Source organism: Bos indicus x Bos taurus, chromosome 9, assembly GCF_003369695.1.
Source record: "Bos indicus x Bos taurus breed Angus x Brahman F1 hybrid chromosome 9, Bos_hybrid_MaternalHap_v2.0, whole genome shotgun sequence".
In the NCBI taxonomy this organism is placed as follows: Eukaryota; Metazoa; Chordata; class Mammalia; order Artiodactyla; family Bovidae; genus Bos; species Bos indicus x Bos taurus.
In genome coordinates this window covers 9802083-9829371 of record NC_040084.1, presented here as the reverse complement: position 1 = coordinate 9829371, position 27289 = coordinate 9802083, and the positions used below count along the sequence as shown (strand labels likewise).

The following is a 27289-nucleotide window of genomic DNA, read 5'->3' as shown; positions in this document are numbered from 1 at the left end:
GAAATATGCTTTCTTCTTTGTATCTAATATATATTTAACCATTTATAAGGGTACAATTTAGTGACATTAAATATTCACAATGCTGTATAACCATAACACTATGGTCCAAACTTTTCATCATTCCCAGTATAAACTATGTACCCACTAAATAAACTTTCCATTCCCCCTTCCCTCTAAACCTTGATGACTTCTAATCTACCTTCTGAATTTATGAATTTGCATACTCTGGGTACCTAGTATAAGTGAAATCATATAATATCTGTCCTTCTGTGTCTGTCTTGTTTCACTAAGCACAATGTTTCAAGGTCCACCCATGTTGTGGCATATATCAAAATGCCGTTCCTTTTTGGGACTGAACAGTACTTGACTACGTGTACAGAACACACTTTGTTCATCTATTCATTGATGGACGTCTAAGTTGTTTCTATCTTTTGGCTATTGTGAATATAGCATGGATGTGCGGATATCTGTTTAAGTCTCTGTTTTTAATTATTTTGGATTTATATCTAGGAGTAAAATTGCAAGGTCACATGGTAGTTCTGTATTTTACTTTTCGGGAAGTTGCAAAACTGTTTTCCATAGCAGCTGTATCATTTTACATTCCTACCAGAAACGTGTGGTTCCAATTTCTCCACACTTGTCACCATCAGTTATTATTTTCTAGTTTTTCTTAAACTACAGAGATGGTGTGAAATGGTGTGTCGCCATGGTTTTGATTTGTATTTCCTTAATGATTAGTGATGTTAAGCATCTTTTCAAACCTATGTCAGTCATTTGTATATCTTCTTTGAAGAAATGTCTATTCGAGTTGTTTGCCCATTTTTGAATTGGGTTGTTTTTGTTGTTGAGTTGTAATTTTTTTGTATTCTGGATATTAATTCTTTTCAGATATATGATTTACAAATATTTTCCCCCATTCCATAGGTTATTTTTTTCACTTTCTTGATAATGTTCTTGGATAAACAAAATTTCTTAATTTTAATGATGTCTTATTCATGTATTTTTGTTTGTTGGTTGTCCTTTTGTTGTCACATGCACGGAATCATTGTCAAATCCAAGGACATAAAGATTTTCTCCAATTTTCTTCTAAGAGTTTTACAGTTTTGCCTCTTAAGTTTAGGTCTTTAATATACTTACAGTTAGTTTTTGAATATGGTATAAGGTAAGGATTTCAATCTTTTGCATGTGGATATCCAGTTTTCAAAGTACCGCTTGTTGAAAAGACTGTTCTTTTCCCCACTGAATGGTCTCAGCACACTTGTCAAGAATTACTTAAGTATATATGTGAGGGTCTATTTCTGAGACTGCTGCTTTTGTGTGAGACACTGTAAGGAAATCGTTCCTCTCAGATTTTTGTGCTTAGCTAAAACCTTCAACGGAGAAGGCAATGGCACCTCACTCCAGTACTCTTTCCTGGAAAATCCCATGGACAGAGGAGCCTGCTAGGCTGCAGTCCATGAGGTCGATAGGAGTCGGACATGACTAAGTGACTTCACTTTCACTTTTCACTTTCATGCATTGAAGAAGGAAATGGCAACCCACTGCAGTGTTATTGCCTGGAGAATCCCAGGGATGGGGGAGTCTGGTGGGCTGCCATCTATGGGGTCGCAAAGAGTCAGACACAACTGAAACAACTTAGCAGCAAAACCTTCAAAGAAGTTTCTGAAGGTTTAGAAGTCTCCATCATCTTGGCTGGTTGATCTCCTTATTAGACTGTGCTTGGTACAGTGACATAACTGAAATATTTCATGAGTGAGCAAAACCCCGAAGTTTTACATTCTAGAAAGAATTCCAGACACAGGCTTCACTATACAGATGGGTTACCACTCATGAAACTGGAAAAATCACACAAGCAGGGCAACCTTGCCAAAGTTAAAAAGTGGCATGTTTACATTTATACTGTATGAAATACTACTTTTTGAATAGCTAATACTTGCACATTTTCCACAATTCAAAGGTACAAAAGGGTACAGCATGAAAACAAAGCAGTACTTTAAAAAAACCAGAGGTTTAAGACATGAGCCAAAATTTGTACATACTGAATACAAAATAATGTTTGGTCTATCATCCTTCCTCTCTAGCTGCTGCTGCTGCTGCTAAGTCGCATCAGTCATGTCCGACTCTGTGCGACCCCATAGACGGCAACCTACCAGGCTCCCCCATCCCCGGGATTCTCCAGGCAAGAACACTGGAGTGGGTTGCCATCTCCTCCTCCAACGCATGAAAGTGAAAAGTGAAAGTGAAGTCGCTCAGTCGTGTCCAAACCTCAGCGACCCCATGGACTGCAGCCTTCCAGGCTCCTCCGTCCATGGCATTTTCCAGGCAAGAGTACTGGAGTTGGGTGTCATTGCCTTCTCCGTTTCTTTCTAGAAAACCTCTTTATTCTACAAACTTCCCCTTCTTTCCCCAAATCACATGGTTACAGTGAGAACAACCTCTTTCATCTGTGACCCAGGCCCCTGGCCACTGGTTGACTTAGCTGTGGACACCAGATGCAAGCTGGGCCAGTGAGCTTTCTTCTTAAGAAATTTGAAATGAAGACTAAAACTGTATTCTCAGTTTGGTTATTCTCTTGAACTGAGTAGCTGCTGGGAGCAGTTACCTTCTGCCCAGTGGACTCAGAAGGGAGTATGGAGACAGAAAACAGCTCAGTACCACCAGAGACAAGAGGAGGGAGACTATCTGGTTTCCACAGTGCTTAGCCCTGAGGTCCCAGTCTTCCTTCAACGGCCAGCAGCACTACTGCCCTTGAGCCTAACCTGTTCCCTGCACCTTACTAACAACACACCCTACCTTCTGTTAAGGCTGTTTAAATAGGTTTCTGTTATTTGCATCAAAGTAGATCTTAATTCACATAGTTTTTCATGTGAATAATGGAATTGAATACATGAGCAAACATAATCAATCACTGCCAAGGGCCTGTAAAACTCTTTTTAAAACCCATACATATTGATGGTCAATACAGCAATTTTATTCATTGTTGAAATATTCTTTATTACTGCTAATGAAGAATTATAAACAGTAATATGTGTCTTTAATTTTTTTCTCAGTAACAGAAACACTTTCTTTGAGACCTCAAAAATTGAGAGGAGTTTAACTATACTCACTTGTCAGTGGTTCCTTCTCTAAACTGGAATCTTCTGGCGCATCAAAACGACCTTCTGGTAACTTTGGCTTCTTAAGAGGTTGTTTGCTAGGTTCAGGTTTTCCTCCTTGAGAACTTATTTTCCTCAAATTACACAGAAGGGGTGATCCTGGCAGAGGGAAGACAGTGAAAAAACAGAAGCTGTTCATTTATTCTACTCCAAAATTTAATACTTTTAATTACTTGTTTTAACCTTATACATTCACATTTATCAAAATTTAAAAATACAAAAGGAAATATAGTGACAATTCTTCCTTTTGCCCCTATCTTTCAGACAGCCAGTTTCCTTCTTTGGAGGCAACCGATGCTATCAATTTGAAAAGAAGAGCTGTGAAATAAGCTAATCACTATCAAAATTGTAAAAACTATTTTGATTCCTATTTGAAACAATGCCCAAAATACCAAGAATCAGGTCACTAAGAGTAACTAAGTAGTAGGAACTTTTAAATGATAATACTTAGTATTTAAATTTCAAGATGTCACAAGGAATTGTATTTAGGACTCTTAAATTCTAATAATGGTCCTCTTTTTCTGTAAATTAAACATTTTTAAATGTACCAGGCACCTGTTGTTGCTGTTGCTTTAGTCATTAAGTCATGTCTGACTCTTGCGACCCATAGAGTGGAGTCTGCCAGGCTCCTATGTCTATGGGATTCTCCAGGCAAGAATACTGGAATGGGTTGCCATTCCCTTCTCCAGGGGGTCTTCCCAACTCAGGGATCAAACCCATGTCTCCTGCATTGGCAGGTAGATTGTTTACCACCAAGCAACCCACTGGGCACCTGCAATGTATAAATGTGATCACTTTCTATGTTACAATGAGAAAGGTAAGTTTTCAGAATATTCATTGGAAGGACTGATGCTGAAGCTGAAGGTCCAACAGTTTGGCCACCTGATGGGAGGAAGTGACTCATTGGAAAAGACCCTGATGCTGGGACAGACTGGGGGCTGGAGAAGGGGACGACAGAGGATGAGATGGTTGGATGGCATCACCGACTCAATGGACATGAGTTTGAGTAAACTCCGGGAGCTGGTAATGGACAGGGAGGCCTGGTGTGCTGCAGTCCATGGATTGTAAAGAGATGGACACAACTGAGCGACTGAACCACAACAAAAGTTTTCAGTATTATGGAAGTTATCCAACCCTTATTGAGATAAATCTTCAATGAGGGCAAAACCACTCTGAAAAACAACCTCTGGGATGGCGGGGGGTGGGGGGGGGGGTGGGGGGCGGGGCAGGCAGGGTTTCAAGTCTGTGAAGGAATGGCTTTAGAGACAGAGGTGGGTACTAGTTCCAGTCACACCACTGTGGCAGCACTTCAATGGCCCTGAAATAGGGTGAGAACCTAATATTCAGAATCTTTGTGTGGGTTAGGTCAGATGCTGGAAGAGAATTAGGTAGCAAATGGAATTGAGATTGCTAATCAGATGACCCTGATCTAGAGAGACTGTCCTGAACAATCTGAGTGGGTCTACTTTAATCACAAGGGTCCTTAAAAGGGGAAGAGAGAATTAGAAAAGAGAACCAGAGAGGGGGCAGTAGGAGACAGACCTGAAGATGTTGCTGACTCCAATGATGAAGGAAAGGGCCACCAAGACAAGGAAATTGGGCAGCCTCTGGGAGTTGGAAGAGGGAGGAAACGGATTCTCCCCAGGAGCTTCCAGAAGAAACACAACCCTATCACCTTGGTTTCCACACAGAGAGGCCCATTTCAGATTCCTCACCTCCAGAACTGTTAAGGGTTTTTAAGCCACTGAGTGTGTGGTATTTCATTATACCAGTAATAGGAAACTAACTGCTTACTAGTTGTTTGATCTTTGTCAAGTTATTTTCCTTTTTAAAATCCATTTCTTCCCTCTCTAAATTGAAGATAATAGTACCTATCTCATGAGATGACTAAATAGGGCAATTCATTAAAAGCACCTAGCATAGTGACAAATTGTATCTATTATTATTATAGAATTATCTAGAAGCTCCTGGTAGTATTACAAATAATTAGAATTTTCTTTCATTACATATATTTTATTCATTTTCTAACAATCACTACATTATCCTACCCCTGCTTTAAAAAATTATATATATATACATATATATATACACACACACACACAAATATACACACATAAAACTATCTGTATGTATGTATGTATGTGTGTGTGTGTCTGTTTGTGTATACGTATATACCTTCCACAGCCAATTTGGAATTTACATGACTTGTTTGCAAGATTACAAAAAGTTAACATCACAAACTACATTAACAATTTCAAAATAATACACTCTGCATATCCACTGCATGGATCTCAGTGACTGACAACATTGCTGACTCTCTGAATGACCAACTGTAATGCAAATTAAAATTAGTCTTCTTCCTCAATGAAAGGGCCCATAAAATTCAACGAGTAAGAAAATAAATATAGTGAGAATAAGATGGTGGAGGGGTAGGTGGACGTGGAATACATCTCTATCTGTGGAAACATCAAGAATACACCTTCAGACACAGAAGTGCATCAGTCCTTCCAATGAATATTCAGGGTTGATTTCTTTTAGGATGGACTGGTTTGATCTTCTTGCAGGCCAAAAAACTCTCAAGAGTCCTCCAGCACCACAATTTGCAAGCACTAATTCTTTGGAGCTCAGCCTTCTTTATGGTCCAACTCTCACATCCATCATGACTAATGAAAACCATAACTTTGACTACACACGCCTTTGTTGGCAAAGTGACGTCTCCACTTTTTAATATGCTGTCCAGGTTTGTCACAGCTCTTCTTCCAAGGAGTAAGTGCCTTTAATTTTGTGCCTGCAGTCACCGTCTACAGTGATCATGGAACCCAAGAAAATAAAATGTCACTGTTTCCACTTTTTCTTCATCTATTTGCTATGAAATGATGGGACTGGATGCTATGATCTTTTTTTTTGAATGCTGAGTTTTAAGCCAGCTTTTTCACTCTCCTCTTTCACCCTCATCAAGAGGCTCTTTAGTTTCTCTTCACTTTCTACCATTAGAAAGGTATTATCTGCATATCTGAGGTTGTTTACATTTCTCCCAGCAACCTTGATTCCAGCTTATGACTTATTATTCAATCCAGCATTTCGCATGATGTAACTGGCATATAAGTTAAATAAGTAGAGTGACAATATACAGCCTTGATGTACTTCACTCTTGATTTTGAACTAGTCCATTGTTGCATGTCTGGTTCTAACTATTGCTTCTTTACCTGCATATTGCTCTCTGAAGAGACAGTTATGATGGACTGGCAGTACTCAGTTGAGTTCAGTTGCTCAGTCTTGTCTGACTCTTTGCGACCCCATGGACTGCAGCACGCCAGGCCTCCTTGTCCATCACCAACGCCCGGTGTTTACTCAAACTCACGTCCATTGAGTTGGTGGTGCTATCCAACCACCTCATACTCTGTTGTACCCTTCTCCTCCTGCTTTCAGTCTTTCCCAGCATCATGGTCTTTTCAAATCAATCAGCTCTTCGTATCAAGTGGCCAAAATATTGGAGTTTCAGCTTCAGCATCAGTCCTTCTGATGAATATTAAGAACTGATTTCCTTAAGAATGGACTGGTTGGATCTTCCTGCAGTCCAAGGGACTCTCAAGAGTCTTCTCCAACACCACAGTTCAAAAGCATCAATTCTTTGGTGCTCAGTTCTCTTTATATTCCAACTCTCACATCCATACATGACTATTGGAAAAACCATAGCCGTGACTAGATGGACCTTTGTTGGAAAGCAATGTCTCTGCTTTTTAATATGTTGTCTAGATTGGTTGTAACTTTTCTTTAAAGGAGTGTCTTTTAATTTCATGGCTGCAGTTACCATATGCAGTGATATTGGAGCCCCTAAAAATAAAGTCTGCTGTTTCCCCATCTATTTGCCATGAGTAACAGACCAGATGCCGTGATCTTAGTTTTCTGAATGCTGAGCTTTAAGCCAACTTTTTCACTCTCCTCTTTCACTTTCATCAAGAGGCTCTTTAGTTCTTCTTCACTTTCTGCCATAAGGGTGGTGTCATCTGCATATCTGAGGTTATTGATATTTCTCCTGGCAATATTGATTCCAGCTTCTGTTTCATTCAGCCCAGCGTTTCTCATGATGTACTCTGCAGAGAAGTTAAATAAACAGGCTGACAATATACAGCTCTGAGATACTCCTTTTCCTATTTGGAACCAGTCTGTTTTCTAAGTCCAGTTTTAACTGTTGCTGCCTGACCTGCATACAGATTTCTCAAGAGGCAGGTTAGATGGTCTGGTATTCCCATCTCTTTCAGAATTTTCCAGTTTGTGGTGATCCACACAGTCAAAGGCATTGGCACAGTCAATAAAGCAGAAGTGTTCTGGAACTCTCTTGCTTTTTTGATGATCCAATGGATGTTAGCAATTTGATCTCTGGTTCCTCTGCCTTTTCTAAAACCAGCTTGAACATCTGGAAGTTCATGACTCATGTATTGCTGAAACCTGGCTTGGAGAATTTTGAGCATTACTTTACTAGCATGTGAGATGAGTGAAACTGTGCAGTAGTTTGAGCATTCTTTGGCATTGCCTTTCTTTGGGACTGGAATGAAAACTGACCTTTTCCAGTCCTGTGGCCACTGCTGAGTTTTCCAAATTTGCTGGTTATTGAGTGTAGCACTTCCACAGCATCATCTTTTAGGATTTAAAATAGCTCCACTGGAATTCCTTCACCTGAACCAGCTTTGTAAGGCCCACTTGACTTCGCATTCCAGGATGTCTGGCTCTAGGTGAGTAATCACACCATCATGACTATCTGGGTCATGAAGATCTTTTTTGTATAGGTCTTCTGTGTATTCTTGCCACTTCTTCTTAATATCTTCTGCTTCTGTTAGGTCCATACCATTTCTAATCTTTATCGAGCCCATCTTTGCATGAAATGCTCCCTTGGTATCTCACATTTTTTTTGGAGAGATCTCTAGTGTTTCCCATTCTATTGTTTTCCTCTATTTCTTTGCATTGATCGCTGAGGAAGGCTTTCTTTCTTTTTTTTTTTTTTTTAAACTTTACATAATTATATTAGTTTTGCCAACTATCAAAATGAATCCGCCACAGGTATACATGTGTTCCCCATCCTGAACCCTCCTCCCTCCCCATACCATCCCTCTGGGTCGTCCCAGTGCACTAGCCCCAAGCATCCAGTATCGTGCATCGAACCTGGACTGGCATCTCGTTTCATACATGATATTTTACATGTTTCAATGCCATTCTCCCAAATCTTCCCACCCTCTCCCTCTCCCATAGAGTCCATAAGACTGTTCTATACATCAATGTCTCTTTTGCTGTCTTGTACACAGGGTTATTGTTACCATCTTTCTAAATTCCATATATATGCGTTATTATACTGTATTGGTGTTTTTCCTTCTGGCTTACTTCACTCTGTATAATAGGCTCCAGTTTCATCCACCTCATTAGAACTGATTCAAATGTTTTCTTTTTAATGGCTGAGTAATACTCCATTGTGTATATGTACCACAGCTTTCTTATCCATTCATCTGCTGATGGACATCTAGGTTGCTTCCATGTCCTGGCTATTATAAACAGTGCTGCGATGAACATTGGGGTACACGTGTCTCTTTCCCTTCTGGTTTCCTCAGTGTGTATGCTCAGCAGTGGGATTGCTGGATCATAAGGCAGTTCTATTTCCAGTTTTTTAAGGAATCTCCACACTGTTTTCCATAGTGGCTGTACTAGTCTGCATTCCCACCAACAGTGTAAGAGGGTTCCCTTTTCTCCACACCCTCTCCAGCATTTATTATTTGTAGACTTTTGGATCGCAGCCATTCTGACTGGTGTGAAATGGTACCTCATAGTGGTTTTTATTTGCATTTCTCTGATGATGAGTGATGTTGAGCATCTTTTCATGTGTTTGTTAACCATCTGTATGTCTTCTTTGGAGAAATGTCTATTTAGTTCTTTGGCCCATTTTTTGATTGGGTCATTTATTTTTCTGGAGTTGAGCTGTAGAAGTTGCTTGTATATTTTTGAGATTAGTTGTCAGTTGTTTCATTTGCTATTATTTTCTCCCATTCTGAAGGCTGTCTTTTCACCTTGCTAATAGTTTCCTTTGATGTGCAGAAGCTTTTAAGGTTAATTAGGTCCCATTTGTTTATTTTTGCTTTTATTTCCAATATTCTGGGAGGTGGGTCATAGAGGATCCTGCTGTGAAACAGGCCAATATCACTGATGAACATAGATGCAAAAATCCTTAACAAAATTCTAGCAATCAGAATCCAACAACACATTAAAAAGATCATACATCATGACCAAGTGGGCTTTATCCCAGGGATGCAAGGATTCTTCAATATCCACAAATCAATCAATGTAATACACCACATTAACAAATTGAAAAATAAAAACCATATGATTATCTCAATAGATGCAGAGAAAGCCTTTGACAAAATTCAACACCCATTTATGATAAAAACTCTCCAGATAGCAGGAATAGAAGGAACATACCTCAACATAATAAAAGCTATATATGACAAACCCACAGCAAACATTATCCTCAATGAGGAAGGCTTTCTTATCTCTCCTTGGTATTCTTTGGAACTCTGCATTCAGATGGGCATATCTTTCCTTTTCTCCTTTGCTTTTGGCTTCTCTTCTTTTCACAGGTATTTGTAAGGCCTCCTCAGACAGCCATTTTGCTTTTTTGCATTTCTTTTTCTTGGTGATGGTCTTGATCCTTATCTCCTGTACAAGGTCATGAACCTCTGTCCACAGTTCATCAGGCACTGTGTCTGTCAGATTTAGTCCCTTAAATCTATTTCTTACTTCCACTGTATAATTGTAAGGGATTTGATTTAGGTCATACCTGAGTGGTCTAGTGGTTTCCCCCACTTTCTTCAATTTCAGTCTGATTTTGGCAATAAGGAGTTCATGATCTGAGCCACAGTCAGCTCCCGGTTGTGTTTTTGCTGACTGTATAGAGCTTCTCCACCTTTGGCTGCAAAGAATATAATCAGTCTGATTTCAGTATTGACCATCTGGTGGTGTATATGTGTAGAGTCTTCTCTTGTGTTGTTGGAAGAGGGTGTTTGCTATGACCAGTGCATTCTCTTGGCAGAACTCTATTAGTCTTTGTCCTGCTTCACTCTGTACTCCAAGGCCAAACTTGCCTGTTACTCCAGATGTTTCTTAACTTCCTACTTTTGCATTCCAGTCTCCTATAATGAAAAGGACATCTTTTTTGGGTGTTTGTTAGTTCTAGTAGGTCTTGTAGGTCCTTATAGAACTGTTCACCTTCTTCATATTACTGGTTAGGGCATAGACTTGGGTTACCATGCTATTGAATGGTTTGCCTTGGAAAAGAACCAAGATCATTCTGTCGCTTTTGAGATTGCGTTCAAGTACTGCACTTCGCACTCTTTTGTTGACTATGATGGCTACTCCATTTCTTTTACAGGATTCTTGCCCACAATAGTAGATATAATTTAACTCAGGTCATCTCAGTTAAATTCACCCATTCCAGCCCATTTTAGTCCGCTGATTCCTAAAATGTTAATGTTCACTCTTGCCATCTCCTGTTTGACCACTTCCAATTTGCCTTGATTCATGGACCTATGCCTTGATTCCAGGTTCCTATGCAATATTACTTTTTACAGCATTGGATCTTGCTTCCATCACCAGTCACATCCACAACCAGGCGTTGTCTTTGCTTTGGCTCCATCTCTTCATTCTTTCTGGAGTTACTTCTCTGCTGATCTCCAGAAGCATACTGGGCACCTACCAACCTGGGGAGTTCATCTTTCAGTGTCCTATCTTTTTGCCTTTCATACTGTTCATGGATGGGATTCTCAAGGCAGGAATACTGAAGTGGTTTGCCATTTCCTTGTTCAGTGGACCACATTTTGTCAGAACTCTCCACTATGACCTATCTGTCCTGGGTGGCCCTACACGGCATGGCTCATAGTTTCATTGAGTTAGACAAGGCTGTGGTCCACATGATTAGATTGGTTAGTTTTCTGTGATTGTGGTTTTCAGTCTGGTAGTACTAGGAATTCTTTTTTTTTTTTTTTAAATAGAGCTCTTTGTAACTCCAATTCTAATAATACCTTTTAGAATTAGAGATATCTCACATGTATAATGTGTACACGGACATAAACAAGCTAGAGAATTTCTCACAGTTTGTTGTGATCGAGTCACAGGCTTTAGTGTAGTCAATGAAGTATAAGTAGATGTTTTTCTGGAACTCCCTTGCTTTTTCCATGATTTAACGAATGTTGGCAATTTGATCTGTGGTTCCTCTGCTTCTTCAAAACCCAGCTTATACATCTGGAAGTTCTTGGTTTATGTACTGCTGAAGCTTAACTTGAAGGATTTTGAGCATTACCTTGCTAGCATGTGAAATCAGAGCAAACATATGGTAGTTTGAGCATTCTTTGGCATTGCCCTTCTCTGGGACTGGAATGAAAACTGATCTTTGCCAGTCCCGTGGCCACTACTGAGTTTTCCAAATTTGCTGGCATATTTAGTGTAGCATGTTTACAGCATCATGTTTTAGGATTTTAAATACCTCAGCTGGAATTGTGTCACCTCCATTAGCTTGTTTGTAGTGATGCTTCCTAAGGCCCGCTTGATTTCACTGCAGAATGCCTGGCTCTAGGTGAGTGACTCTACCATATGGTTATCTGGGTCATTAATAATTTTCTTATATAGTTCTTCTGTGTATTCTTTCCATCACTTCTTAATCTCTTCTGCTTCTGTTATTAATAGTTCTTTACCATTTCTTTTATCACGTCCATCCTTGTAAGAAATGTTCCCTTGGTATCTCTAATTTTCCTGAATAGATCTCTAGTCTTTCCCATTCTATGGTTTTCCTCTATTTCTTTGAATTATTCACTGAAGAATGCCTTCTTATCTCTCCTTGCTGTTCTCTGGAACTGTGCATTCTGTTGGATGTATCTTTCCCTTGCCTTTCACTTCTCCTTTCTGCAGCTATTTGTAAAGCCTCCTCAGACAACCATTTTGCCTTCCTGCATTTCTTTTTCTTGGGATGGTTTTGTTCACTGCCTCCTCTACAATGTTACAAACCTCTGTCCATAGTTCTGAAGGCAATGGGTCTACCTCAACATCTAATCTCTTGAGCCTAATTGTCACCTCCACTGTATAAGCATAAGGATTTTATTTAGGTCACCTGAATGGTCTAGTGATTTTCCCTACTTTCTTCAATTGAAGCCTGAATTTTCAATAAGGTAGGGAAGGAAATGGCAACCCACTCCAATATTCTTGTCTGGAGAATTCCATGGAGAGAAGAGCCTGGTGTACTACAGTTCATGGGGTCACAAAAATTTGGACACAACTGACTGACTTAACACACTTTGAAATAAGGAGCTCATGAACTGAACCACAGTCAGCTCCAGGTCTTGTTTTTGGTAAGTGTATGCTGCTGCTGCTGCTGCTGAATCGCTTCAGTTGGGTCCGACTCTGTGTGGCCCCATAGACGGAAGCCCACCAGGCTTCCCCGTCCCTGGGATTTTCCAGGCAAGAACACTGGAGTGTCCTTCTCCAATGCATGAAAGTGAAAAGTGAAAGGGAAGTCGCTCAGTCGTGTCCGACTCTTAGCGACCCCATGGACTACAGCCTACCAGGCTCCTCCATCCATGGGATTTTCCAGGCAAGAGTACTGGAGTGGGGTGCCATTGCCTTCTCTGTTGGTAAGTGTATGGTATGTTTCAAATTTTCTATAAATTCAGAAGCATTTATGCAAAAATAAAAATGGCACAAAATCCCTGGCTATCAAGTATAACACAGACAAAATCTGAAGCTAAAATTTTGCTTCTTAAACGATGCAGATATACGACAGTAAACAATAAAAGTAATATTATGCCTTAGGTGCCAATGTGCCAGGCACTGTGTTAGGAGCTGGAAAAAATGTCAACTTATTTGTATGAGTATAATTGCGATTTATAATAATTCTGTTTAGCATGAACATGATCATTTTCTGGAAAAGTGACACTGGGCAGATGTGGTAGAGACTGTGCAGTGTGTCCAGCAGCCGAGCTGCTTTCTACCCTTCCAATGAGTTCCAGAATGCCCACTCCCACTGTCTGTGATCAAGCTTAGCAACAGGCCACTCACTTAGGGATCACATATCCCAGCCTTCCCTGTAGCCAAGCAGCCACATGTCCAAGTTGTGGCCAGTGGGCTGGGTTAGGAAAAACATGTGCAAATTTTAGGCCACCTCAATTTTGCAACAAATCAATTGCCCTGGATTTCTTTTTCCATTCCCTTAGACTGTAATGTGGACAGTGCAGTGACCCGCCTGTAACGGTTACAAGGAAAAGCCAAAAGATCAGATTTCTCAAGGTGCTCTCAGACACGGAACCATAAACAGAACCATTTTTGTATCAGGTAGACGTGTGACAAAATGCAGAGGAAAAGAACTTCTCTAATTTTTGCACAGTACATGATTAGACAGGACACTGGGCTCCTTTACAGAAATGAGGAAATTCATCATAAAGCTCACATCTTCTTTTTCAAGGGATGCTTTGGCCTTATCCAAAGCCTATTTACAATTGTGTCTATAAGAACATTACAGGCAAGAAGATGACTTTCTAAGAGAACTAATAAAAGCAAAGGGAAAGAGTAAATTGTCACTAAAAAATAAAAATTACTTTTCAAAACTTCTGTTCTAGCAATTTGATAGAGATGCCCAAACCCTACAGCCAAAATCATCCAAAAAGGTTAAAAAAAAATATATATATATATATGTGTGTGTGTGTGTGTGTGTGTGTGTATATACACATACACACAAAAAAACATTCCTAAATCCGAGAAAGAAATGTTAAGAAAGGAAATAATGATTAAGAGTATCAAAGCATTCCTGTAAGATAGAGTTAAGCTGGTATATAACCTGGGTCTTTCTCCCCTAGAGTTTAGTGTACAGAGGTCTCAGGACAGCTGGGAGAGCACATTTTTTTGAACCCAAGCAAAATAAAAAGCCTACTAGAGGCCAGAACCCAGGAAGGGTCATGCACTGAGTAAAGAGAGTGATTTGGAAGATTTTTAAACGTGCATATAACTACCTGGGGAAGATCTTATTAAAATGCAGATTCTTAATAGGTTTGGTATGACCTAAGAGTCTGCATTTTAACAAGTTCCAAGGTGATGCTCCCGTTGCTGGTCCAAAGAGCAAGGGACTAGAAGACAAATTCTAGTTAATGAACACCTTTGTTCTGTGTAACGATGTTAAAAAGGGAGCCCCTCTTGATATTTTGAAGCCACTGGTTGACCATATCTGTGTTTATCTCAGATTACACACTATGTGCAAGGTTCAAAGACCCTCAGGGGAGCATCTTTCTATAAAGTGGATTAAAGTCTGAAGTTGAAGTGCTTTCACACACATGGCAGAAGCAAATCCTCTGAGGACAAATAGTTTTTCAATTCACGTCTTATGGAAGTCTCAAAGAGGGAATACCAATAAAACATTCAAGGAAACAAGCTATTATATGCCAAATCAACAAACAACAGAGCTAGGACCATAAAGATCTATACACTGAAATCAAAATTAAAATAAGTAATACATTTAAGGAAATAAAAATGGAGCCAAAGAGAAAAATGAGTAAGAGACTGTGAATTCACTAGGCCAATAATTAAACAAACAAACAAACAAAAAAACCCCAACCCCCAACAACCACAAATTTAAAAGTTCAATAAAAGGCCTAAATAGCAGAATAGATACAGCTGAAAAGACTTAGTGGCCCAGAATAAAGTTCTGAAGAAATTATACAGAAAAAAGCATAGCAACAAGGAGACAAAAATAACACAAGTGATGTTAAAATACTTGGAGGATAAAATGAGGGCTAACAAATGTTTGTTTAATCATAGTTCCAGAAGGAAATAATGAAAAGACCAGGAGACGTCCAACAGACAGGAATCTTCAGATGTAGGAAACACAGAGAGCAGCAAGTAAAAAGAAAAATTAAATAAGTACAATGAAGAAGCCAACATCAAAGGAAGATATAAAAAGTAGCTAGGTAAAGCAGAGATTACTAATAAAGGAACAAACATTAGACAAGAGGACCTCCCAATAGCTATAAAGAAAGCCAGAAGAGATAGAGCTGTGAGACAATGATACGTTTATTGAAACAACCTTGCAAGAACGAGAGAAATAAACCATATTTTCAGATTAAAAATAAAATACATGCTTAAAAAAAAAAGCACTGAGAAACTTTATCACAAGACTATTACCAAAGGGAACTTCTAAACAATGTACTGTAAGAAACTGATTCAAGAAGTAAAGTGTGAGATAAAAAGAGAAAAATAGAAGTTTTAAACATTGACTATATAAAAATGTAATATGTTGATTTGTGTTACTACACAATTCTACCCTAACATATACACAAGAAAACATACAGACACACACACACACCCCTAAAAGGCTGAACAACAGAGTAGGAGGGTGAATAAATTCAAAGCGTTTCTAAGCTTTGTACTGTTTAGGAGGAACATGAAGATATTAATTAACTTCAACTTCCTCAAGCATGCATTCAGATTTCAAGAGTAACCAATAAAAAGCAATGTGTATCTTTGAAATCACAGAGGAAAAAAATGAAAGAAGAAAACATTTAATTGAAAGTATGACAAATAGAAGGTACAAAGAATGAGATGGCAGAAATAAGGTCAATTTTATCAGTTAATATACAGTAAGTCCCCTATATACAAAAGAGTTCCAGTCTGAGAGTGTTGGTAAGTCCTACTTGTTCGTAAGTCCAACAGAGATCAGCTGGTAAAGAATCCACCTGCAATGCAAGACATGATTCCTGGGTTAGGAAGATCCCCTGGAGAAGGGATAGGCTACCCACTCTAGTATTCTTGGGCCTCCCAGGTGGCTCAGATGGTAAAGAATCCACCCACAGTGTGGGAGACCTGGGTTCAATCCGAGTTGGGAAGATCTCCTGGAGGAGGGCATGGCAACCTACTCCAGTATTCTTGCCTGAGGAATCCCCATGGACAGAGGAGCCTGGTGGGCTAGTCCATGAGGTTGCAAAGAGTTGAACACACTGACATGACTCAGTGACTAAGCACAACATACAGTAAGTCCCCTACATACCAAAGTTCCAGTCCGAGAATGTTTGTTAAGTCCTACTTGTTTGTAAGTCCAACAAAATTAGTCTTCCCTTGTTAAAGGTAGCTCAGTTGGTAAAGAATCCACCTGTAATGCAGAAGCCCCCAGTTTGATTCCTGGGTCGGGAACATCCCCTGGAGAAGGGATAGGCTATCCACTCCAGTATTCTTGGGCTTCCTCTGTGGCCCAGCTGGTAAAGAATCCGCCTGCAATGTGGGAGACCTGGGTTCAATCGCTAGGTTGGGAAGATCCCCTGGAGAAGAGAAAGGCTACCCGCTGGAGAATTTCATGGGGCTGTATAGTCCATGGGGTCGCAAAGAGTTGGACACAACTAAGCAACTTTCAGTTTTCACCCAACTATCACAGTGGGCTATATAGTACTGTACTATAAGTTTATAAAACTTCTCACAAAAATAATACATAAAAAACAAACACAAAAATAAAACATTTTTAATCTTATGGTACAATACCTTGAAAAGTATAGTATGACAGCTCAACAACTGTCATACAAGGGCTGGCATCAAGTGAAAGGCAAGAGTTACTAACTGGAGGAAGGAGAGGAGGTGGAAGATGGTAGAGCTGAAGAATCATCAGCAATAGATGCAGGGCAAGCTGCAATTTCAATCTCACCCAACGCAGATGGAACACACATTCACATCTTTGAAAGTTCACAACCTAAATATTTAGATGTAGGTGACTTATAGTGATTGCAAATGGATTGACCTCTCCAGTTAAAAGGTATATACTATCAGACTTCAAAATAAAAATTCACCAAAATCTAGTCTTATACTGTTTATATATAAGAGAATTATCATGATTCCAGTGTTATCTGTTGGATATTCCAGGCAAGAATGCTGGTGTGGGTTGCCATGCCCTTCTCCAAGAGATCTTCCCAACTCAGGAATCAAACTTGAGTCTCTGAAGTCTCCTGCGCTGCAGGCGACTTTATTCCTGGTAGAATAAAGAGTTAAATACAAAAAAGCCAAACTATACCCCACGCCCAAGGAGCCGTGGCTGCACGGGCACAGGAGGGCCTAGAGGAGCTACCCCACATTGAAGGTCAGTAAGGGCGGTGGTGAGGAGATACCCCTCGTCAAGGTTAGGAGCAGCGGCTGTGCTTTGCTGGAGCAGCCGTGAAGAGATACCCCACGCCCAAGGTAAGAGAAACCCAAGTAAGACGGTAGGTGTTGTGAGAGGGCATCAGAGGGCAGACACACTGAAACCATACTCACAGAAAACTAGTCAATCTAATCACACTATGACCACAGCTTTGTCTAACTCAATGAAACTAAGCCATGCCTGTGGGGCAACCCAAGATGGGAAGGTCATGGTGGAGAGATCTGACAGAATATGGTCCACTGGAGAAGGGAATGGCAAACCACTTCAGTATTCTTGCCTTGAGAACCCCATGAACAGTATGAAAAGGCAAAATGATAGGATACTGAAAGAGGAACTCCCCAGGTCAGTAGGTGCCCAATATGCTACTGGAGATCAGTGGAGAAATAATTCCAGAAAGAATGAAGGGATGGAGCCAAAGCAAAAACAATTTGGATGTGACGGGCAATAGAAGCAAGGTCCGATGCTGTAAAGAGCAATACTGCATAGGAACCTGGAATGTCAGGTCTATGAATAAAGGCAAATTGCAAGTGGTCAAACAAGAGATGGCAAGAGTGAATGTCGACATTCTAGGAATCAGCGAACTAAAATGGACTGGAATGGGTGACTTTAACTCAGATGACCATTATATCTACTACTGCAGGCAGGAATCCATCAGAAGAAATGGAGTAGCCATCATGGTCAACAAAAGAGTCCGAAATGCAGTACTTGGATGCAATCTCAAAAACAACAGAATGATCTCTGTTCGTTTCCAAGGCAAACCATTCAATATCACAGTAATCCAAGTCTATGCCTCAATCAGTGACGCTGAAGAAGCTGAAGTTGAACAGTTCTATGAAGACCTACAAGACCTTTTAGAACTAACACCCAAAAAACATGTCCTTTTCATTATAGGGGACTGGAATGCAAAAGCAGGAAGTCAAGAGACACCTGGGAGTAACAGGCAAATTTGGCCTTGGAATACGGAATGAAGCAAGGCAAAGACTAATAGAGTTTTGCTAAGAAAATGCACTGGTCATAACACCCTCTTCCAACAACACAAGAGAAGACTCTATACATGGACATCACCAGATGGTCAACACTGAAATCAGACTGATTATATTCTTTGCAGCCAAAGATGGAGAAGCTCTATACAGTCAGCAAAAACAAGACAGGGAGCTGACTGTGGCTCAGACCATGAACTCCTTATTGCCAAATTCAGACTGATAATGAAGAAAGTAGGGAAAACCACTAGACCATTCAGGTATGACCTAAATCAAATCCCTTATGATTATACAGTGGAAGTGAGAAATAGATTTAAGGGCCTATATCTGAGAGATAGAGTGCATGATGGACTATGGAATGAAGTTCGTGACATTGTACAGGAGACAGGGATCAAGACCATCCCCATGGAAAAGAAATGCAAAAAAGCAAAATGGCTGTCTGGGGAGGCCTTACAAATAGCTGTGAACAGAAGAGAAGCAAAAAGCAAAGGAGAAAAGGAAAGATATAAGCATCCGAATGCAGAGTTCCAAACAATAGCAAGAAGACATAAGAAAGCCTTCCTCAGCAATCAATGCAAAAAAATAGAGGAAAACAAGAGAATGGGAAAGACTAGAGATCTCTTCAAGAAAATCAGAGATACCAAGGGAACATTTCATGCAAAGATGGGCGCGATAAAGGACAGAAATGGTATGGACCTAACAGAAGCAGAAAATATTAAGAAGAGATGACAAGAATACACAGAAGACCTGTACAAAACAGATCTTCACGACCCGGATAATCATGATGGTGTGATCACTGACCTAGAGCCAGACATCCTGGAATGTGAAGTCATGTGGGCCTTAGAAAGCATCACTACGAACAAAGTTAGTGGAGGTGATGGAATTCCAGTTGAGCTATTTCAAATCCTGAAAGATGATGCTGTGAAAGTGCTGCACTCAATATGCCAGCAAACTTGGAAAACTCAGAAGTGGCCACAGGACTGGAAAAGGTCAGTTTTCATTCCAATCCCAAAGAAAGGCAATGCCAAAGAATGCTCAAACTACCGCACAATTGCACTCATCTCACACGCTAGTAAAGTAATGCTCAAAATTCTCCAAGCCAGGCTTCAGCAATATGTGAACCGTGAACTTCCAGATGTTCAAGCTGGTTTTAGAAAAGGCAGAGGAACCAGAGATCAAATTGCCAACATCCGCTGGATCATGGAAAAAGCAAGCGAGTTCTAGAAAAACATCTATTTCTGCTTTATTGACTATGCCAAAGCCTTTGACTGTGTGGATCACAATAAACTGTGGACAATTTTGAAAGAGATGGGAATACCAGACCACCTGACCTGCCTCTTGATAAATTTGTATGCAGGTCAGGAAGCAACAGTTAGAACCGAACATGGAACAACAGACTGGTTCCAAATAGGAAAAGGAGTACGTCAAGGCTGTATATTGTCACCCTGCTTATTTAACTTGTATGCAGAGTACATCATGAGAAACACTGGATTGGAAGAAGCACAAGCTGGAGTCAAGATTGCCGGGAGAAATATCAATAACGTCAGATATGCAGATGATACCACCCTTATGGCAGAAAGTGAAGAGGAACTAAAAAGCCTCTTGATGAAAGTGAAAGTGGAGAGTGAAAAAGTTGTCTTAAAGCTCAACATTCAGAAAACGAAGATCATGGCATCCGCCCCATCACTTCATGGGAAATAGATGGGGAAACAGTGGAAACAGTGTCAGATTTTAGTTTTGGGGGCTCCAAAATCACTGCAGATGGTGACTGCAGCTATGAAATTAAAAGATGCTTACTCCTTGGAAGGAAAGTTATGACCAACCTAGATAGCATATTCAAAAGCAGAGACATTACTTTGCCAGCAAAGGTTCGTCTAGTCAAGGCTATGGTTTTTCCTGTGGTCATGTATGGATGTGAGAGTTGGACTGTGAAGAAGGCTGAGAGCCGAAGAATTGATGCTTTTGAACTGTGGTGTTGGAGAAGACTCTTGAGAGTCCCTTGGACTGCAAGGAGATCCAGCTAGTCCATTCTAAAGGAGTTCAGCCCTGGGATTTCTTTGGAAGGAATGAGGTTAAAGCTGAAACTCCAGTACTGTGGCCACCTCATGTGAAGAGTTGACTCATTGGAAAAGACTCTGATGCTGGGAGGGATTGGGGGCAGGAGGAGAAGGGGACGACAGAGGATGAGATGGCTGGATGGCATCACTGACTTGATGGACCTGAGTCTGGGTGAACGCCGGGAGTTGGTGATGGACAGGGAGGCCTGGCGTGCTGCGATTCATGGAGTCGCAAAGAGTCAGACATGACTGAGCAACTGAACTGAACTGAGTATAAAACAGGTGGTATTGTAGTCATGGAAAAAGGCATGAGAAAACTGTGCATCTACTGATAGACCTTTAAGGAGAAAATATAGGAGAATATCTTTATAACCTTAGGGTTGGGAAGGCTTTCTTACAGAAGACTACTGATAATAAACAAAAGTATCAAAACAAGAAGATAACATTACAAATCTGTTAACCAAAAGCGCCACCTGGGAAGCTCACATAGCCCACATAGAGCAAAAGTTAGAACTTTATGCCTATATATTTAAAGTATACAAAATGAACACTTTCCCAGGAAAATTCATCAAAACTTAATTAAGAAGAGAAAATCTGATAAAAAAAACCCACAATAATCATTACAGAAATTAAACTAGTAATTTAACATCTTCAGTTCAGTTCAGTTCAGTCATTCAGTCGTGTCCGACTCTTTGCGACCCCATGAATCACAGCACGCTAGGCCTCCCTGTCCATCACCAACTCCCGGAGTTCACTCAGACTCACGTCCATCAAGTCAGTGACGCCATCCAGCCATCTCATCCTCTGTCGTCCCCCTTCTCCTCCTGCCCCCAATCCTTCCCAGCATCAGAGTCTTTTCCAGATTTAAAATCCTACCTCACACCAAAGGGCAGGTCCAGATAGTTTTCCATGTAAACTGTAACAAACACTCAAGGAATGGCTTATTTCAATCTTAAAGAAAAGGACTAAAATACTCTTGAATTCATTGTAACAGGCTAGAATAACTTTAATTTCAAAACCAGCAAAGGAAATTTTAAGAGAAGAAAACTACAGGGCAGTTTTTGAACACAATATCAGCACACCACACCCAATATTATAGTAACATAATCATCCGGATACATCTGAATATTTTCTAGGAATCCGAGTTAATTAGCACAGAAAAATCTGTAATTCACCAACCCACTGTATTAAACAAGAAAAATGAATTAAAAACAAGATGAAGAAAAGTGAATTTTTCAAGATTTCTTTTGTCTTAAAAAAACAGATAACTACATAAACAAATAAACAAAACCCCAATCCTTCTAGAAACTGGCAAGAAACTTCATTAACCTAATAAAGGGCACATCTACAGCTAATGTTGCATGTTAAAATATGAACATATTCCCTTTATAATTATGAACAAGATAAGTATGCCTATCACCACTTCTAGTCAACAGTGTATGTACTGAAAAACCTAACCAAGAACAGAAAAACAAGAGAAAATAAAAAGATATAAAGATTGGAAAGGGAGAAATAGATTTTCATTATTTGCAGGCAATATTTGTGTCTACCCAGCACCACCCCACCAAAATCTGCAAATAAATTATTGAAATTAATAAAGTAATTTACCCAGGTTACCAGATACAAAATCAGTAAAGTCAACTGCGTTTCCATACATAAGCAGCAATTAGAAAATAATAATCTTAGAAAATACTGAGCAGTTGTAACCAAATTCCAGCAGAAACTTTTTAAAAAGAATTTTATATGGAAGCAGATATCCAAGAATAGCCAAGACACTTCTGAAAAACAACATGAAAGGACTTACCCTACTAAATATTAAGAGTTGTTACAAAACTATGGATATTAAGATAGGTATTACATCACAGGAACAAACAGATCAATGACACGGAAAAGAGAGCCAAGAAATAAACCCAGGTGTCCATGAATATGTAAGACAGCTGCATTTCATCGGAGGGTGGGGGGAAGTCCAACATAACAGACACGGGACAAGTGGTTACTGACAGGAGAAAAAAGTGAAATCAGTTTCCTGCTTCACGCCATGCATGAAAATAAATTCCTGGAATAAAGAGATCAATACAAAAAAGCTAAACTATAGACCTTTAAGGAGAAAATATAGGAGAGAGAATATCTTTATGACCTTAGGGTTGGGAAGGCTTTCTTTCAGAAGACTACAAAGCACTGATAATAAACAAAAGTATCAAGACAAGAAGATAGCATTATAAATTTGTTTACCAAAAGATACCTTTCCTTTGAAGCTCTGTAATTGTACAATCGGATTCATAATTTTATTCTATCTTCTGCTGAAGATAATTTTATTTTAAATTTTATTTTTGGCTGTGCTGGGTCTTCTTGCTATTTGGGCTTTTGTCTAGTTGCAGCAAGTAGGGGCTACTCTTTAGTTGTGGTGCAGAGGCGTATCACTGCAGAGCCTTCTCCTGTTGGTGAGCACAGGGTGCATGGGCTTCAACAATTGTGGCACATGGGCTCAGTGGTTGAGTTCACTGGCCCTTGGGCACAGGCTCAAAAGCTGTGGTGCACAGGCTTAGCTGCTCTATAGCATTTGGGATCTTCCTGGACCAGGGATCGAACCTGTGTCTCCTGCACTGGCAGGCTAATTCTTCACCACTGAGCACTAGGGAAGCTCTGAAGATAATTTTTTTAGAAAGACACCATAAGAGTGACAAAAACAGCTCACAACCTAGCTTATACAGCTGATATCTTAAGTGACATCATCTTGGGCTACACAGTTCCTCCAGTCTTTCCGCCGACCCTACCCAGGACTGTATGGGGTAAATTGCTCTCTGTTGTCAAGGGCTCAGCAGTTAATAGATACTGTTAAATAATCATTAGGATCAGGTAACCTCTAAACTGTTAGTCCCCTTAAACAAGGATGAAAACCTTAGCTGACATATTCCCAGCCACCACAACACCTTCTACCTTCATATGCTGCTGTGCTGTGCTTAATTGCTCAGTCGTGTCCTCTTTCTGACCCCATGGCTCCTCTGTCCATAGGGATTCTCCAGGCAAGACTACTGGAGTGGGTAGCCATCCCCTTCTTCAGATCTTCCCAACCCAGAAATCAAACCCAGGTCTCCCACATTGTGGGCAGATTTTTTACTATCTGAGCCACCAGGGAGGCCCAAGTGGGTTACTACTCAAGTGGGTAGCCTATCCCTTTTCCAGGGAAATTTCCCAACCCATGAATTGAACCAGGGTCCCCTGCATTGCAAGCGGGTTCTTTACCAGCTGAGCTACCAGGGAAGCCCACATACCTTCACACCCTAGGTTAACTATAAAACTGTCCCACTGGCCCCTTGGCAGTGTGAAGTACAGCTGCTAATGGTTCCTGATGGCTGTCTGCCTGATCCCAGCCTATAAGTCACCCTATGATAAACTGACCCACTGATTATATGAACCTCCCTGCCTCGCTTTTTCAGTCTCAAGATGCCTTCTCAGTTCAGTAAGCACTTGTCATTCCTGCCATCCTCAAACAGAGCTATTTGCCACACTTATGCAACTTAAAAAAGGCATAGAGGTCAAATATATGTAAAGAATATAGATAAGAAAGACAAACAATCCCAATAAAATGAAGATATATTTCACCAGAAAAATAAAAAAAACTTTTGAAAAGATGTTTCATTTCTCTAACCAGAGAAATGCAAAATCATAATGAAATACTATTTCAACACCCTACACACAGACAAAAATTAAATTTTCTGATGCTATCAGATGTTGGCAAGTATTTGGAGCAATAGAAACTCTGATATACTGCTGGCAGAAGTATTAATTGCCAGTAGGAATGAAAAATGCCTTTACGATTTGGCATCACATTGTAAAACTGAACAGGTCTTTACCATACATTCCAGGAATTCAACCTCTTGTGCAAGCGCACCCACAGATGTGTAGCAGCCAAATCTGGTGCTTCCCGAATTACACAATGTCCACTGAGAGGGGGAAAGGAAAAAAGTATGATGTGTGTGTGTTTAACTGCTAAGTTGTGTCCGACTCTCTTGTGACCCCAGGGACTGCCAGGCTCCTCTGTCCATGGGATCTCCCAGGCAAGAATACTAGAGTGGGCTGCCATGTCCTTCTCCTGGGGATTTCTCCCACCCAAGGATGGAACCCACATCTCCTGTTTGGCAGGTGGATTCTTTACCACTGAGCCACCTGGGAAACCCCCTAAAGGTATGATACATTTTCACCATTTACTAATTACAACATCACATAACAATATGGATGGATTTCAGAACAATGTTGTTTGAAAAAATGGTAAAACAAATACAAAAGGCATGAAGTCATTTCTATAAAGTTACACAAGTGCATCAGGAAGCAGCACACAGCTTGGCAATGGAAACATTCTATTTCTTAAACTGGAGAATGGGTTCATAAATGTTGGCTTTGCTTCTTAACTCATAGATGTTGTATAAGTTTTTGATATGAAACATTTCATTGTTGAGCTTTTAACCTCAGTGAAAAAGGGATGTTGAATAAACACAGAGCAAAATTGTATACAGTTATTACTTTGAGGTTTGTATAGCAAGGGGGATTTTACTTTCCATATTATTCATTTCCGGACCATTTACAATTTTTACAATCAACAAGTGGTATGTCTGGGTCATGTACACATTACTATATTCAAAATGGATAACCAAAGACCCATTGTATAGCCCATCGAACTCTATTTAATGTTATGTGCTAGCCTGGATGGGGCAGGAGCAGGTGGTTGGAGAGAGACTGGATACATGTACATGTATGGCTGGGTCCCTTTCCTGCTCACCTGACATTACCACAGCATTGTTAATACGCTACACACCAATACAGAGTAAAAAGTTTAGTCTGAAAAAAATACAAAACAAAAAGCAGTATGTCTGGGGGAGAAATGATGAAAGAAATGAAAACAAGCTATATATAAATGAAAACAAACTATATATATATATGTATGAAAACAAACATCTTGGGCCCTTTAGGATGCCGGCTGGAACTGTTTTCAACTTTCAACTTCTCCAGGATGTCCTAAATTAAAACTATGCTTAGAATATTCTGTGGGTTAAGGTTGTAACATATATCGAGAAAAATTTCCAACAAAAAAGGCTTTAAAAAAAAATGTCTTTTTTACTGAAAGCATGCATACTTTAATAGTCTCCTGGCTTCATCTAATTTTTATTATACTTATTTGCCTTGGCCTACTTTTCCAAAATTCAGTGCTTTTCCGTATTTTGTACTGCAAACTGCCATAAATCCTTTCCAATGTAAATACCCTAGGTACACGACGCGTGCACTGCCTCAGGGCCCACTTTTCGCACCGTGCACGCGCACTAGCGCGCCCTCCAGGACCCGGAACTTCCGCTCCGCCTTGGTGGCCAGAGCGGCGGCCGGCGGAAAGCAGGCCTGCGGCCGGGCGGGACTTGTGACCGTGCCGCTCGGGTTCCATCTGAGCCCGGGCGGGAAGGACCTGCCCGCGCACGAGTCCGATGGCCAGGGAGGCTCTGCGGTCCCGAGGGCCCCAGAGACGGCAGCACACCGCCGCCCGGCCGGACGCGTTTCTCTCGGTGCTTGGGCCTTCGCGACCCTGCCCGCGACCTCGGCCCCAGGCCGGGGCGCCTTACTTGCCGCTCTCCACGCTGTAGCCGGGACGCGGCCCAGCAACGAAGCGAGTCCTAACGCAGCCATGGCGTCCGCTCCCGCGGCGTCCGCAACTGCCTGCCCTGAGGTGTTCGCGGGTCGCGTCGTCCCGGCCCGCCCCGCGACTGGGACGGGGCCTGCGGTACGGGGGCGGGGCCTGAGGGGGCGGGGCTCTCTCCGGCGCGGAGCTGGCCTCTCTGCAGTCATTCAGTCGTGACCGACTCGTTGCAACCCCGTGAACTGCAGCTTGCCAGGCTTCTCCGTCCATGGAATTCTCCAGGCAAGAATACTGGAGTGCATTGCCATTCCCTTCTCCAAAAGCTAACGTGGGGCCAAGCGCGCCCGACCCGACGCCACCCCAGAAATCCGCGCTCCGGCACTGGGCGGTCTGCAAGAAAAAGTGGAACAGCTCAGCCTTCTCTTGAAGAACAACCCAAACTACCCTGAACCCCATGTTGATGAAAACCTCAAATCGTGGGTGAAGGTGGATCCCCTCAAACGGAGGCATGCCTTCGTTTGTTCATCTTAATCCATTTGCTTCGCCTCAACTTGAAGGTGAAGGTCTCTTGGGAGCTCGCTGGTCCAGGCCACAAAGATCGGGCAAGTGCTACTCTTTAGCTCGTGCAATAGGTTTCTTTCCCCTCAGTTCTCTCTCTTTTTTACATGTCTGCTTGTTCAGTGAACTCGCACCCACTTTCCGGGTGGACTGGAAGATGCAGTTTGAGTGCAGCACCGAGCAGAAGGCTCTCATCTGGTCCAGCTGCTGCTGCTGCTAAGTCGCTTCAGTCGTGTCCGACTCTGTTCGACCCTATAGACGGCAGCCCACAAGGCTCCCCCTTCCCTGGGATTCTCCAGGCAAGAACACTGGAGTGGGTTGCCATTTCCTTCCCCAGTGCATGAAAGTGAAAAGTGAAAGGGAAGTCGCTCAGTCGTGTCCGACTCCTAGCGACCCCATGGACTGCAGCCCACCAGGCCCCTCCGTCCATGGTATTTTCCAGACAAGAGTACTGGAGTGGGGTGCCCGCAGGGAGGTAGAACTGTGCATCTGCGTTCCTGGTCCAGCAGTTCCAGTGAAGTTCGCAGAATGTATGGCAGGGCAGGAGGCTTCATGGGACCTGTGGAAGTCTAAACAGAATTACAGTGGAGTCCCTTTGATTTTTTTTTTTTTTTTTTTTTAGCAAAGTTTTTGGCTTGCTCTTGGGCCCATTACTTTGCCAACAAAGGTCCGTCTAGTCAAGGCTATGTTTTTTCCAATGTATGGATGTGAGAGTTGGACTATAA

The 27289-nt window shown here is 41.2% G+C and overlaps 1 protein-coding gene across 6 annotated transcripts in view; it reads right to left on the bottom strand.

The window, feature by feature from the left end:
• SDHAF4 (succinate dehydrogenase complex assembly factor 4) overlaps positions 1–26230 on the bottom strand; it is a 45894-nt gene extending 19664 nt beyond the window's left edge. For all 6 annotated transcript variants that reach the window (XM_027550867.1, XM_027550869.1, XM_027550866.1 and 3 more), the window contains exons 1-2: positions 25993–26230; positions 3108–3254 (exon numbers count right to left, since the gene is read on the bottom strand). In XM_027550867.1, coding sequence (XP_027406668.1) covers positions 3108–3254; positions 25993–26215 — 370 coding nt within the window. In that variant the 5' untranslated portion in view covers positions 26216–26230. The remainder of the gene's footprint in view (positions 1–3107; positions 3255–25992) is intronic.
• Between the last annotated feature and the right edge of the window lie 1059 nt (positions 26231–27289).